We start from the raw sequence: 16,777 nt of genomic DNA, 5'->3' as shown, positions 1-16,777 counted from the left end.
ATGAAGTTATGGCCTTGAAGAAGGTGATCCCCGAGGTCCCTTTCAAACTCAAAAGGAGTGAATATCCGGAGATCCGACATGAGATCCGAAGAAGAGGTTGGGAAGTTCTTACCAACCCCATTCAACAAGTCGGAATCTTAATGGTTCAAGAGTTCTATGCCAATGCATGGATCACCAAGAACCATGATCAAAGTGTGAACCCGAACCCAAAGAATTGGCTTACAATGGTTCGGGGGAAATACTTAGATTTTAGTCCGAAAAATGTAAGGTTGGCATTCAACTTGCCCATGATGCAAGGAGATGAACACCCTTACACTAGAAGGGTCAACTTTGATCAAAGGTTGGACCAAGTCCTCATAGACATTTGTGAAGAGGGCGCTCAATGGAAGAGAGATTCAAGAGGGAAACCGGTTCAACTGAGAAGGCATAACCTCAAGCCCGTGGCTAGGGGATGGTTGGAGTTTATCCAACGCTCAATCATTCCCACTAGCAACCGGTCTGAAGTTACTATAGACCGGGCCATCATGATTCATAGCATCATGATTGGAGAAGAAGTAGAAGTTCATGAGGTTATAGCCCAAGAAATTTATAAGGTGGCGGACAAGTCCTCTACCTTGGCAAGGTTAGCCTTTCCTCATCTTATTTGTCACCTCTGTTATTCAGTTGGAATTGACATAGAGGGAGACATCCTCATTGATGAGGACAAGCCCATCACTAAGAAAAGGATGGAGCAAACAAGAGATCCCACTCATCATGAAATCCCTGAGATACCTCAAGGGATGCACTTTCCTCCACAAAACTATTGGGAGCAAATTAACACCTCCCTAGGAGAATTGAGTTCCAACATGGGACAACTAAGGGTGGAGCACCAAGAACATTCCATTCTCCTCCATGAAATTAGAGAAGATCAAAGAATCATGAGAGAGGAGCAACAAAGGCAAGGAAGAGACATTGAGGAGCTCAAGCACTCCATAAGATCTTCAAGAGGAAGAACAAGCCGCCATCACTAAGGTGGACCCGTCCTTTAATCTCCTTGTTCCTTATTTCCCTGTTTTTTCGAATTTTTCATGCTTATGTTTATCTATGTTTGTGTCTTATGATCATTAGTCTCTTATTGTCTATGCCTTAAAGTTATGAATATCCTATGAATCCATCACCTTTCTTGAATGAAAAATGTTCTTAATTGAAAAAGAGAAGAATTGCATGAATTTTGAATTTTATAACAGATTAATTATTTTGATGTGGTGGCAATACTTTTGTTTTCTGAATGTATGCTTGAACAGTGCATATGTCTTTTGAATTTGTTGTTCATGAATGTTAAAATTGTTGGCTCTTGAAAGAATGATGAAAAAGGAGACATGTTACTGAGGATCTAAAAAATCATAAAAAAATGATTCTTGAAGCAAGAAAAAGCAGTAAATACAAAAAAAAAGGAAAAAAAAAGAGAAAAACGAAAAAAAAGAGAAAAAAAAAGAGTGAAAAATAATAATAATAATAATAAAGTTGTGATCCAAGGCAAAAAGAGTGTGCTTAAGAACCCTGGACACCTCTAATTGGGGACTCTAGCAAAGCTGAGTCACAATCTGAAAAGGTTCACCCAATTATGTGTCTGTGGCATGTATGTATCCGGTGGTAATACTGGAAGACAGAGTGCTTTGGGCCACGGCCAAGACTCATAAAATAGCTGTGTTCAAGAATCATCATACTTAACTAGGAGAATCAATAACACTATCCGGATTCTGAGTTCCTATAGAAGCCAATCATTCTGAATTTCAAAAGATAGAGTGAGATGCCAAAACTATTCAGAGGCAAAAAGCTAAAAGCCCCGGCTCATCTAATTAATACTGATCTTCATAGATGTTTTTGGAATTCATTGCATATTCTCTTATTTTTATCTTATTTGATTTTCAGTTGCTTGGGGACAAGCAACAATTTAAGTTTGGTGTTGTGATGAGCGGATAATTTGTACGCTTTTTGGCATTGTTTTTAGTATGTTTTTAGTATGTTTTAGTTAGTTTTTATTATATTTTTATTAGTTTTTAGTTAAAATTCACTTTTCTGGACTTTACTATGAGTTTGTGTGTTTTTTTTTTAATTTCAGGTATTTTCTGGCTGAAATTGAGGGACCTGAGCAAAAATCTGATTCAGAGACTGAAAAGGACTGCAGATGCTGTTGGATTCTGACCTCCCTGCACTCGAAGTGGATTTTCTGGAGCTACAGAAGCCCAATTGGCGCGCTCTCAACAGCGTTGGAAAGTAGACATCCTGGGCTTTCCAGCAATGTGTAATAGTTCATACTTTGCTCAAGATTTGATGGCCCAAACTGGCGTTCCAAATCAGCTCAAAACTGCCCGGCGTTAAACGCCGGAACTGGCATAAGAATGGGAGTCAAACGCCCAAACTGGCACAAAAGCTGGCGTTTAACTCCAAGAAAAGTCTCTACACGAAAATGCTTCAATTCTCAGCCCAAGCACACACCAAGTGGGCCCGGAAGTGGATTTTTATGTCATTTACTCATTTCCGTAAACCCTAGGCTACTAGTTCTCTACAAATAGGACCTTTTGCTATTGTATTTTCATCTTTGGACATCTAGTTCTTAGATCAGATCTTTTGATCTTTGGATCTTTTGATCACGTTTTGGGGGCTGGCCATTCGGCCATGCCTAGACCTTGTTCTTATGTATTTTCAACGGTGGAGTTTCTACACACCGTAGATTAAGGTGTGGAGCTCTGCTGTACCTCGAGTATTAATGCAATTACTATTGTTCTTCTATTCAATTCAGCCTATTCTTGTTCTAAGATATTCATTTGCACCCAAGAACATGATGAATGTGATGATTATGTGACGCTCATCATCATTCTCACTTATGAACGCGTGCCTGACAACCACTCCCGTTCTACAAGCAAACAAGGCTTGAATGTTTATCTCTTGGATCCCTTAATCGGAATCTTCGTGGTATAAGCTAGAATTGATGGCGGCATTCAAGAGAATTCGGAAGGTCTAAACCTTGTCTGTGGTATTCTGAGTAGGATTCAATGATTGAATGACTGTGACAAGCTTCAAACTCCTGAAGGCTGGGCGTTAGTGACAGACGCAAAAGAATCAATGGATTCTATTCCAACCTGATTGAGAACCGACAGATGATTAGCCGTGCCGTGACAGGGTGCGTTGAACATTTTCACTGAGAGGACGGGACTGTAGCCACTGACAACGGTGATGCTCAACATACAGCTTGCCATGGAAAGGAGTAAGAAGGATTGGATAAAGACAGTAGAAAAGCAGAGAGACGGAAGGGACAAAGCATCTCCATTCGCTTATCTGAAATTCTCACCAATGAATTACATAAGTATCTCTATCTTTATGCTTTATTCATATGTCATCTATAACCATTTGAATCTGCCTGACTGAGATTTACAAGGTGACCACATACCAACAATCTCCGTGGGATCGACCCTTACTCGCATAAGGTTTATTACTTGGACGACCCAGTGCACTTGCTGGTTAGTTGTGCGAAGTTGTGAAATTATGTTTATACCATGGTATTGAGCACCAAGTTTTTGGATTCATTACCGGGGATTATTTGAGTTGTGAAAAGTAGAGATCACAATTTCGTGCACCAAAGAACAAACAATCAACGGAAGGAAGGGAAAAGAACATGTCAACAGTATACTTATTGAAGGTTAGATCATTGTGGTGAAGTCAATTTATCACAGGGGAAGTTGAAACTTGGATGTTGAGCAAAACACAAGACATTGGGGGCGGAAAAACATCAAGCTAAGTTTAGATCTGAAGTGAAGTGAAGTTCATTTCATATACCAGATATAATAAATAAGCAGAATGAAAACATTTTTCCTCTTCAAGTACAAAGTTGACTTTAAAATAGAACTAAAACTCTAGAAGATTAAATATTGAACTAACTTGTCAATTTTGGAAGAATCTAGAGAAAGTGAGAGAGATGGTAGGTAGTGTGAAACCTGAAGTTCAGGAGCAGGGAACATTAGAGTGGAGTCAAAAGGCTTCTCATCTTGAGAAACCTTAAAAGACATCAAGTGTGGAACAGCAGAGGCTTTGCTTGAGAAAAGCCACTGAGCAGTAGAGCCCTTGGTGAAGCCTACAATACAAATTAGAGACTCAATTTCCCACTCAACACTTAGATCATAGAGTTTCACAACTTGGAATCTATTAATTACCCTATGTCTACCTACTTGTTTATTAGAAATACCTAATCAACAAATTGGCATTACTAATTTTTGTAATAATAAAAAAATTCAGAACACTGCCGCACATTACTAATTCTGCTAATTTCAAATGCCCAATTCTCTCCATAATTAGAACACCTTGGGCATATTCCCTTTCATAAAATAAATCACTCTAATCTTGAAGGGTCCATTCAGTACTCAATGACAATTGCAAAATCAGATTAAAATCAAAATTCAAAATGCATAAAAATGATAAATCAAAACTAAACATGCACTTCTTATCAGTCAAAAATATTGTTATCAAAACTAAATATGCACTTCTTATCAATCAAAACAACTTAATTTTTCAAATCTAGTAGAGCATGCCTGTGGGATGGCAAATCTGCAAAGACAGAGGGGCTCAAAGACTTACCGGCGGTCAGAGACAGAAAAAAAGGGCTCTGGTGACAGGCTCACATGCAACAGCGGCGGTGACCAAGCGATGAATCTGTGGAAGAATAAGAGAAGAACTTAGATCTCACAATGATAGAGAGATAGAGAGCACGAAAGAGCGAGAGAGAGAGACAGAGATGAACTTACAGAGCTGTGCGAGCTGCGCAGCGAGGGCGAAGAGTTGTGCGGCTGAGCAGCAACGGGCCGACGGTAGGCGGGAGGTGAGCAGCAACAGCAAGGAGCAATGGGACTAAGTGGTGACGCCAAAGAATTGCGACGACGGCAAGGAGCTGTGGAGCGATGGCGCAATGGGGGGGAGGGGATGAGAGGCTGAGCTGAAGAGCAAAGAGCTTTGGTTCTATGACTATGAGGAAGAAGACGACCAACTAGGGATTTGGGGACTTGGGGTCTGATCTCTGATGGTTGGTGGACTGGAGGCAACCCTAATCTCATAGAAAAAAAAAATATATATATATATATATATATATATATATATATATATATTAAGTACTCCGGGGCGGGTTTACCCTGACCCCGACCCCGCCCCGCCCCGATCAAAACCCGCCCCGCCCCGTTACCTGCGGGTTCGGGTACTCCTACCACCCCTAGGCATTGGGCACCTGCAAAGGGACTCCAACGCTCAAGTAAGTAAGAAGCTAGGATAATTCAGAGTAAGACTGAATGTATATCATACCTATGACAAGGTTGGTCATTCGTATATATAGAGTTTAGCCTTAGGCGGTTATTCGTATCTTTGCTTGGTTTGACAAAATCTTGTTTGCTATTATCCCGGCTGTTGGGATTGTGGTAGCTTAGTTGGAGAGATTTGTAGAGAGATTCCTGCGCCAATTTGGGTTGGCACGCAGTTGTTTGGTTAGAAGAGCTAAGCATGTACTCTACGTACTCCTGACGTAACACGTGGTTATTTAGTTTTAAACATATTCTGATTTATAGTTTTATCTTAGCCGAATTATAGCCAAGGGATCATAGTCCCCAAGCTTGACCTGTTGTACTTTGTGGTGATACGACGGGTTGAGCTTATGAGTTTTTGTGGTGTTATAAATCGAAATGACAAATATAGCTCAGAATAGTGATAGTAATACTAGTAGCCCCCAAGCTCAACTTGTTGTATGAAAAAATGATAGTCATGCTTGGAATTTGATGTAATGTAGGTAAATAGTAAAGTAAAAGAAATTTAAGAATGATGAGGAATAATGGTTAAATAAGGAGGATAAGCCCCCTGTTTAATCTGATGGCATGGAGAATAAAATATTTATTTGAAAAAGGTTTTTGGTATGCATCGGCTTCCTTTTGAATGATTTTAACTTATAGATACAAATTTGTTTGAAGTTATTATTCCAACATATAAGTGTCGGGTTGTTTGGATTTGGTTTTGTTGAAACTGTTTGTGCTTTTGATGAACTGGTACTGTTAATAGGGGTAGCATGATTTGCATGATAATTGTTTGATAAAAAAGTATTTTTGACTTATAAGGAGTAGAAATATTGATGAGAAAAAGAGGTACATTGACTTGGTTTGGCAAAAAGTAATTATACAAGAGGGGTGAGTGATATGTGTTGCTCTTGAAATTATAAAATTGAATAGGTATGACTAGTAGTAATTAGGACTGTTGTTGATAGGTCAAATGGATATCATTGGTTGTTGTTGAGTTGTTTAAAAAATTGGTGAACCGATATAATAGATCAATTTGGAATTGGGCATAGTATAGTTGGAATTGTATCAACTTATAGATCGGTTTGCTTGAAATTATTCTAACTCATAGGTGTTGGGTTGTTTGAAATAAGTTCGACTTATAGATATCGAATTATTTGAATTGATATTTATCTTGGTAGCTTGTATGTTTGAAAATCAAAATATAGCTCGTTTTTGATTAGTTGATTAAGCCGAGATATTTGTTTGTGGATAGTAACTTCAAACAATAGAGGAGTAAAAGTCGTGATTTGCTTGAAAGTCAAATTATAATTTGGTAAGGAAAATTGGATTTGAATATTGGATTAGTATATCCCTTGGGTAGTTCGAGTTGATATTGATTGGTTTGTGTTTGCTTTTAGGAACTGATCGTTTGAAGTGTAAGTTTGTGTTGGTACGGGAGAAATTGATAGTAAATGACTTAGTAATCTGAGCGTTTTATGAAGAAGTATATCTCGGTTGGAGATTTGATGAGTTGAATGTATGTGATTTTGAAGATTCGTGATAGAGCAATTTATTTTGATCGATTATGCATAAGATACTTATAGATCAATGAATAATAATGAATGAAATTTAATAGATAAGATTGGAAGTAGATGAATAAAAATTATTAATGAAAGAGTAGAACATCACCGTGTTTTGACTTATGAGTTTATTTATAATACACTCTTAGACTAGTCTTATATATTGATTTGAAAAGTGGACTTATGCTAGGTGTAAGTTGTCCAAGTTATAGTCCGTCTGGTGGTGTTGCTACGAGGTTGTTTTGCTGAGATGATCTATAGCACTGCTTGAATTTTTTTTATCGGTGTGATTGTGTTGTCCTATAAATAGAAATCGATATAGAAATGTATAGTAAAAATAATAGTGTTAGATATATACAGGTTGGTAATTCACAAAGAGGCCATGTCGTATTGAAAATTAAAGTAAAGAAATTATATAAGTGGCTTAGGTCATGTGTATGTATGGTTTTTCCATGGTATAAGACTTGTTATTTTAATACAATGAGATTATTCATCTTATAATTATCTTCCATGTTATTTTTCTTTTTTCTATTGTAAACACATGTTTTGGATTCGTCGGCTAAAGTTAAAACTAAATCCCCTAATTCTAGGAGCAAAATAATTGAAAAAAAAAATGAAGAAAAAAAAACTTGAATAAAATAATATGGATTATCATTGAGTAATCAAGGCAAAATAGTAATTATAGCAATAATAATGTAAACAAAAATGAGAGAAATTTGTTACAAGTTGGCGTAGATTCGTATGTGATTCGATTTTTGGTTGTATATAAATAATAAAATCAATTTATTTGATCAAATACTTGTATAATTGTGCTAATTCAAAATTTCTAATGAAAACATAAAACTGAAAATGCACATATGTAATTAAAATTGTGTACCGAGATAATGTTAGCAGAGCATTTGGCAGAATTTATTTCATAAATTGACGACTTTGGAGTTGACTTCAAATTTGTCTTTTTATATTGACCTCAGCATTTCATGGTATAGTAATATATAAAACAGTTTCAATTCAGAAAAGAAGTTAAATGTGACAATGTAAACACATATTTTATTGGCTAAAACCGAAAAAATAAATAATTGAAATTAACTAAGGAACAACACAAATAGGACTGTATGAGTATCGAGCAATCAAAATGCTATTGAAAAATAGAATAGTACGTACTAGCAATAGAAATTTGCAATAGATAAAAACAATTGAGAATAAATGTATCTCATTGTGCCAATAAAAATTGTCAATAAAAATAAGTAATTTTGCATTTATACTACTTTATTGAAAACTAATTAAAAATTGTTATAAGAAGGAAACGAACAATTAGTATAAGAATAAATATTGTAAATAGAGTAAAGGCTGTAAAGCAGTGCGAAATAAAAAATAAGAGTATTCACAAAAAATTTTCCATATATGAATTCCAAATGAGTTTGAAAGATTCACTATTACTAAAGGAGTAGAATAGATGATAAGTCTTTTTGAACTAACATCTTGAAAGTACGATTTATTCATGTTCAAATTGTTTAGATCCTATAGAATTTTATTCTTGATCGAAGATAATGAAATTAATTTTGCTATTTGGTAAAATAGTTATATAATCTTACGAAGCCAACATTTTTTATGTAAATATGAAAATTGACAATGTGTAGCACGTAACTAAAACTACATACCGCTAAATAATTTTACCGAAAAATTTAAAATTATAATGCGTTGCAGGATTTTGCTCTTCCACCATTAATTAGATCCTATAAAAGAAGGTAAAAATTAGGTAAAAAAATGGTAGGGTTAGATATACAGCCCCACGGTGGGCGCCAAATATTCCTGTGTGAAAGATATCTCCGAGGTATAGCTTGCTTTCTTTGGGAGTGAGAAGAAGGAACATCGTCTTCTTGTAAGGACGGCGGCGTTGAGCACCTGCAAAGGGACTCCAACGCTCAAGTAAGTAAGAAGTTAGGATAATTCAGAGTAAGACTGAATAATGTATATCATACCTGTGACAAGGTTGGTCATTCGTATATATAGAGTTTAGCTTTAGGCGGTTATTCGTATCTTTGCTTGGTTTGACAAAGTCTTATTGTTTGCTATTATCCCGGTTGTTGGGATTGTGGTAGTTTAGTTGGAGAGATTTGCGAAGAGATTCTTGCGCCAATTTGGATTGGCACGTAGTTGTTTGGTTAGAAGAGTTAAGCACGTACTCCTGATGTAACACGTGGCTATTTAGTTTTAAACATATTCCGATTTATAGTTTTATCTTAACTGAATTATAGCCAATGGATCAACCTCCATTTTCTTTATCTATCCCATTTAATCCAATAGTAAAAAATATGAGTATACCAGTTAATACATTTCAAACTAAAAGTGTTAGAATTCGTCTAATCCATCAATCCAAACTACAATTGAATTAATATCGTACACAATATTCAGAATTTTCTCATAATGAAGATTTAGCGGCTATTGATTAATTAAAATTATTTAAAATAACTATAAATAATTTTAGTTTAAATTCAAATGAGACAAACATTACAATAACAAATCTCAAATTGAGTTTCTCCCTCAACTTTTATGATAAATAGCCTCATAAATAGTTATGTAACACTTTGCAAGATGCAAAATAAACTCAAACTAAAGTATTACAGATGCTCTAAATATCAATATTTTTAATATTTTCATAAATATCATTATTTCTAAATCAAGGTATGCATGCCGTCTTCACCGGTATTAAAATAAAGATCACATATCTAATTCTAGAGCCAATACATGAAATAAACAAATCAGATCTTTATACCACTTCATAACTGTTCTATTTATAAAATCCACTACTAAAAAAAATTTCACAACCTCTATGGCTGCAATACACTTTTCAAATACCCCAAACTACTAAAACATACAAAACTAATCAAATCAAACTACATTATCTTAAACAATTCCAATGGCCATGAAAATAGTACAATATGAGGTTAAAACATGGCTCACCATTGCGCTATTATCACTTCAGCCTATGGCCATAAAACCAAATGCTCAATGTAAACACCAAACTTAACACTTCAAATCCAAACATTATACCTGAAAATAAAGTTTTTTATATTCACTTATTATTCCCATTAAACAACTCTCATATAGAAAAAGCCTAACCCCAAAATCACCGCACATACAACAACTAAAGTTTTGAAAAAATACCCAACTTTAACAAAAAAAATTAACTACATTTATCATTTCTCATAATTATTTATTTACCTTACTAATCTGGGATCGCCAATCATCACACTAAATTTTTGCCGATTTGAATAATATCCCACTTCTCACATAACATTGCCGGAGCGGTAATATTTTCTTCTAATAACATTATTTTCACCTTCGGATCTATGGCCGAACACAGATATTTTTAAAATTATCATCTATTTTTTTCAGTAAACTCTCTCTGACACTACTCTAAAACCGAGTATTGCGCGCTCATGAGGGAATTTCATTCCTTATAAAATATGTATATTTGTTAGAGAAGTCTCGTGAAGTCAGTTAACTCATTTATCACCAAACAACGTTACTATCTGATCAAATTAGACATTTTTACTAGACATTAAAGAGACTAAATCATAATTTCTTACTTTTGCTAAACGACAAATATAACAGATTAACCTATCCGTACTGAGAATATTAACGTCATAGTCAAATACAATGAAACAGGCCAGGTGATAATTTTTCTATTGTTTATTTTTCAAAACCCACAATCTGATACTGGTATTCCAATAAAGTAAACGGAGCACTTAAAAATTTTCCTGTACGAATAAGGGATTTTAATAGTTAATCTCAATAGAATTAATTTTGCATGCATAGCCATAAATATGTAGGTAACCAAAATTGTTACTAACATCCATGGTTATGATTAGATTAGGATTAGACTAAAACTAATTACTCTATTCCACAATTCATTATATGCATGGTTTCTATTGGCAAAAATTTCTTATTAAATAACTAATAGATAATAATACAAATAAATTCAGTTTAAATATCGAAATTTAAATATTAAGTTGATCAAGTAATAAACAATCTTCTTTTTTAATAGAAATAATCTTTATTAGCTTGAATTCTAGAAATGAAAATAATGCGTATTAAACGAAATAACCTCTCATAGTATTTTAATGATATATAGAATTTGAATATATGCAAATAAACAATATGAGAAGAAGCTAATAAACTTCAATATTAAAAGTTGCATGAAATTTGACCGCGGCAACATACATTACATAGGTAGGAAGAAACACATAATTTCTGAAGTGACACAACCATGCATATGTAGTTAATTATTTCTCAAGAGAAGCTTAATCCTCACACACAACCACAAAGGAAACTATAGGAATAGCTCTCTCTTAAAGGGTTTCAAAGCCTGAAGAGTGAAGACAGATACATGCATGAAATAAAAGAAACATAAACAAAGACTCAAACAACTGATTCAGCTCTCAATATAGGTAGCTAGTGTTTGTCATTAGCGGTGTTCCCAGTGTGGCAGCACTTGTAACTGATGTAAATCTCCATAGTGTTGGGGCAATCAGGGCACTTTATAGTCTCCGGCAACTTCCCGGCGACGTTAGGAATCTCAAGGTGGGAGCAGCGGTGAGTAGTGCGCACTATCTTCTCATGATACTCCTTAATTGAGAACTCAAACCCTTTCCTGATCACAATCTCCTTCCACTTCTCAAACTCCGCAACCGTCTTCAACACCGTGTTTCCATGGCCACTAAGAACCACGGAGGAGCCTTTGGTGAGTAGGGCCCACCCTGTCTCGTTCTTGTAGGAGAGCATCCTCTGCACTTCTTGTGTGACCGCATCAACGGTCCTGTGATACTTGGTGACGAACATGCTCTCAATTCCGCTCCAGAAGCGGCTTAGGAGGCTCTTGTCTTGCTTCTCCACGCAGAACAATTCTATTGAAATGTTTGCGGACTTTAGGGTAGCGTCGTTTACAAGTATGGTTGCGTACTTTGTGAACTGTTCGATCCATTCTCTGTCTTTGCCTCCATAGAAGAATATGTACTTGTGCTGTTGAATCTACATCACATAGTAAATCGGATTTTATTCAAAATAATAATTAATGGTGTCTATGTTTCAAAAAAATGTTACTACAAAAAGTATGACTTTAATTTTAACTTTATTTTATAATTATTATAATTATAATTATCAAAATATTTTTAAATAGAATCTTTTTATTTTTATATATTTTTTAATATTTTAAATTTTTAGGAGAGACATAGTATTTATTGTTAAATGGATGCGATAATTATACTATTTTAGCAAATTAGAATTAAAGTAATATTTTTTATTATTTAATAACATTTTTAATTGAAAAACTAAAAATAAAAAGTACTATCACTTTAATTTTAACGTTGCTAAAACTGTTTAGTCAAGGTATTTATCATAACCACAAACACTAATCATTCATATTTCTGTTTAAATTATATTAAAAAGAAAAAAGATATCATAACATTTATTAATTATTACTTACCCAGGCAGTTACCGCGGGGTGAACATCGCCAACAACAGAACTAACCCAATGAATTTCTCTGTCAATCCTTTCTTGATCGGCAATGGTGAAGGGGAAGGCCTTCATTCCATAGGCATGGATGAGATAGAAGGCGTTGGAGTGAAGCACCTTGCCTTGAGGGTTCAGCGTCACAACCAAAGGCCTCTTCTTGAAATGCCACTCCTCCCTGATGTACTTGTACCCTGCAATGCTTCCAAAGTGCGTAACCACAAGCCATGGCATCTTTGTCATCAGAGCCTCGAATTTCTTCCGCAGTTGCTCCGTCCACGTTTCCACCACCGGAATCCACACGATCTTGTACTGATCATGACTTTTGGTGTAATCATAAACTGGCCTCAGAACTGAGATTTCTTCATCCGTGATGTCAAGGGTGGATATGATCAAGTACACATTCTTCCTCTTTATTACACTGATGTCAACCTGTTTAGTTTAGGCAACAAAATGTCAAGGAGGATGTAACAATGCATCAACTTGATTAAAGTTAGAATAACGTTTTATATGTTACTATTCAATTATATTGTTCATATCATCTGACTAGTGAAAAATGAGGCTAAGCTGCTAAAGAATAAGAAATTATATTTACATCATTTTTTGATATATTATTAAATTTATGTCGTTGTTTTTATAATAAAAAAATATATTTTTACTTTTTTTTGTTTTTATTAATAGATGGAAAAGTATGTACTTAAAATATATATAATTTATTGTAATGAGTCATATTGTGTACTGTGTATCATGATTAGTCATCATGTTTCCCAGCAAATTTCTAGTTGGTTTTTTACGACGAGGTTTCATTATTGTACGGATTTTGCTCAGTCCAGTTTTAGGTTCAGATTTTTTTATTACTCATATTAACTCTACATAATAAATTAATTATCAAATAATTCTTTATATGAAATATTTATTGTAATATAAAATATATATTAAAAATAAATAAATGATATATATTTATATAAATATATAATGACTAAAATGGTTAATGGATCTAACAATTTTGCTTTCCCAATCTGTGTGTAATTATTGATATTGGCAGATTCGCAAATGAAGTTGTGACAGTATGGACAAATCACAAAACAATTATAATTATATGACTAAGTATATTATATCTTACTCTCATTCTCTTTAGCTATCTTAAATAATTGTACTTGCATTATTAGTTCAAAGAAGAAGAAAAAAACTTATGGTCAATTGGTCATAGTTAGTTCCCCACAAATTTTTGTAAAAAAGTTACAAACCGTGGTTTTAGTAGCACAGTCAAACAGTTGCTGTGGGGCATCCTTTGGAAAAATGAGAAACCTAAACACCTCCATGATTTCAACTGGGGTTTGGAAAAGTTTCCTGAGCTTGCGAATATATTCTGCCTCCTCTGTAAAGCAAAAGTAGATAATAATAAAAACTGATTAGTATAGAACAACTAAAAGTTTTTTTTTCTAATATTAACATAATATATTTATTTTCTAAATTTCCCAATCTCTCTGTACAATATCAACTAAACCCTTAATTTTATACGTTTACTATTTTATTAGCTAATTGTTTATTAAAAAAAAATTTTGTAGCAGATCTCGCTTAATTTTAATCTAGAATAATCCTAATCAGGAGCCAACTTTATATAGTAGTTCAATACAGTCAAGGTTTGCACTTTTTATTAATTTTGAGTAAGGAGAAGAAATAAATAAATTATTTTATTTCATTTAATAGTTAAAACTCGTAAACCATGTAAGTTCTTCGTCTTGTCCTGTACATGTCTACATTTTTGACAAAACTATATTTATTAAAGATAATAATAATAATAATAATAATAATAATAATAATAATAATAATAATAATAATAATAATAATAATTTTATGGGATCTAAAAATTTCTTCTCACCTATCTGTAGATTGCAGAGAGTGATTTGCTTCCTGAGTTTGCTAAGGATGATGTTGATCTTTTGACCATAGTAGGACAGTTCCTGCTTATGCTCTCTGAAACCAACCAAAATATACACATTATTCTACGTATTAATTAAGCAGCAAAGTTCACTATAACATTTTAATAAATCATAATCTATTTTCATACGTACGATTGAGTGGTGAGGCAATCAATCTGAGTAACAATGGCCACAACAGTGATGATAGACCAGTATACATCAACAGGGATTTGCTCAATAGCAGGCAACAAAGCAGGCACATCTTTAGTGTCATAACTTGTGAGCTTCTCCAAAGCAAAGATCAACTCAATCACTTGCAATGCTGTTTTCACCAGATTGTTGAGCTCGATGATGGCCTCACGGTGCTTCTGCACCGCGGCCGGCCTTGCAAGTAACGGTACTCTTTTAAGCACAGCCACTGACTTGGCCAAAAGATCTGTTGGCTGCTGCTGAGCCAGCAGCCAAAACTCACCGTACTCGAGAGCGAAAGAGGCAAGTGTGAGAACCGCTTTTGCGTCCCACTCATAGTTTGAGAGCTTGTTGAGAATGGCAACTGTGGTCTTGTGAGCAATTTCCTCACCCGGAGGTTTGCAAGACATCTGCCACAATAAATCACCTTACTGTTAGAAACTCTATCACATTGAAATATACCCAAGATCGATAAATGTTTCTTTTTTATCTTTTTTTTTTTCTTCACTTTTTTGCTGTTGACCTCAATTTGTTTTCCACAGTGTTCGGGGCCGATAGTTTTAGCAGGAAAAATATGTTTAAACAATTTTTATCCAACCAACTTTAAATAATTACAATTAATAATCATTAATTTTGTATTTTTAAAATAAAATTTAAATAACACTAATCAATGACAAATAATTAATGTAGCAATAATATTTTATTTTTGTATCATTAAAATTTTAAATTTAATATTTAAAATTTAAAATTGATAAAATATTAAAAAATAAATTTTATTAGTAATATAATATTTTTCATCTTAAAAATGTACTAATTGAAAACTTATTTATTTCTCTTAACTCGGTGAAAATTTTCTAATAATTTTTTTTTCTTTGAAATATGCATTTGATTTGTCCAAATATTTTAGAAAATCTTTTGGACGCAAAGAGTATCTCTAAATTAAACCTTTTTCATGATGTCTGTCTCTCATATCTGATGCGTGTCTCTTATATTTTTTATTAGTATAAAATTAAGTAAAAAATAAATTTTAACGGAAAAACATAAAAATTTGTTAAAAAAAATATACTTATACTATGTTAAAATAACATATAGTCATATAGTTGAGTCTTCATATATCCTACTAGTGGAGTAGTAGTGGTTATGACATGATGTTTACCTCTCTTTGATAATGAACATTATTTTTTGCTACTTTTCTTATATGTTTTAGTTTATTTATTCTTGTGAGAATATGAGAGTGATGACCTCGTGCGAAATTTGTTTGAGGGTACAAAGTGGTGAGTTGAAATTAGGTTCGGCGTTCTTATCCTCTGCGTGGAGCTCCACGGTGCTTGTTTTGGAGCCCTGTAAATAAAATGAAGAGTCAGAAGAAAGTGTATCTGAAGGAGATCGAGTAAAGAATGATGAGAGGGAGAGTAAAGAGTGGTACCTGGACAACATTGTCAACAATGGAGGTGGAGCGCTTAAGGGTGTTGTCGACGAGAGTGAAGAGAGACTGAACATCAAATTTGGTGTCAGAGTGGACATGGGTTGAGTATATTTGCTCCAATATCTGCTCATCAGACATGGTTAATGGGCTCTGAGTCTGCACGTTTTTTTGTAGGATGGTCATTAGGGAATGCTTAGTAGCCATGAGAGAGAACTCAAAAGAGATTTATAGAGATGGCAAAGAAGGATGGATATTCAAAGATGAGAGTATTGGTTTTGGTGATTATCCTGCTTCCCCACCTCCCCCTATTTATAACCTCCAAAGCTGCTTCATTTTCACAGGAGAAAAAGAGTTATTTATTTATTTGTATTTGTTTAATCTTATAATTATTACACGATACCTATAATGACTCAATGAGAGTAGTGAAGTATACAGTGACAGTTGGGTGGGTACGAGAGAGAGGACAGAGTACATAAACTCAAGTGTGAAAATAAGAGGATCCATTTGAGTTTAAATTAATATTTTAATTTCAATCCCGTTATTTAATAAAAAGGATTTTACCAACTTCTATCAATTTTTGTTGAGCTGGACTTCAAAGTTCATTAAACAAAAAAAAAAATACACTTCAATTATTCAAATTTATCATAATTTAAAATTATATTTTATCATTTCTTTCTATTTTTTTATTACCACTATCCTCAGTATTACCACTGTGGCTCCACACGAAGGTCACCGCCACTATTGCACCGGACTTCTAATAGAAGTGTTCTTTTTATTGGACTGTGTTGTTTGTATGGCTGTATCTTTTTTATAACTGTGTCTAATAAAAATATTTTTGGAGATATATCTCTTAAATATGTCTC

The 16,777-nt window shown here is 34.0% G+C and overlaps 1 protein-coding gene across 1 annotated transcript; it reads right to left on the bottom strand.

Moving 5' to 3' along the window:
* Positions 1-11,071: 11,071 nt before the first annotated feature.
* On the bottom strand, positions 11,072-16,170 carry LOC130976359 (protein SIEVE ELEMENT OCCLUSION B-like). Its single transcript, XM_057901208.1, has 7 exons — positions 15,915-16,170; positions 15,731-15,829; positions 14,453-14,898; positions 14,260-14,354; positions 13,625-13,755; positions 12,351-12,809; positions 11,072-11,896 (listed from the first exon to the last, which is right to left on the bottom strand). Exons 1-7 carry the CDS (start codon positions 16,116-16,118, stop codon positions 11,321-11,323), a joined length of 2,010 nt encoding a protein of 669 aa, XP_057757191.1. The 5' UTR covers positions 16,119-16,170; the 3' UTR covers positions 11,072-11,320.
* Positions 16,171-16,777: the final 607 nt, after the last annotated feature.

Source organism: Arachis stenosperma, chromosome 4 (genome assembly GCF_014773155.1).
Source record: "Arachis stenosperma cultivar V10309 chromosome 4, arast.V10309.gnm1.PFL2, whole genome shotgun sequence".
In the NCBI taxonomy this organism is placed as follows: domain Eukaryota; kingdom Viridiplantae; phylum Streptophyta; class Magnoliopsida; order Fabales; family Fabaceae; genus Arachis; species Arachis stenosperma.
Note: the sequence above shows the minus strand (reverse complement) of the source record. Positions and strands in the feature narration are given on the sequence as shown.

What these genes read in the sequence shown, in the direction of transcription:
- LOC130976359 (XM_057901208.1), bottom strand. Translation starts at nt 16,118, where the DNA reads ATGGCTACTAAGCATTCCCTAATGACCATCCTACAAAAAAACGTGCAG. An exon ending in TCAAACAAATTTCGCACGAG is followed by an intron (nt 14,899 to 15,730) that starts GTCATCACTCTC and finishes TTATTGTGGCAG; the next exon opens with ATGTCTTGCAAACCTCCGGG. An exon ending in ACTGTGCTACTAAAACCACG is followed by an intron (nt 12,810 to 13,624) that starts GTTTGTAACTTT and finishes TAAACTAAACAG; the next exon opens with GTTGACATCAGTGTAATAAA.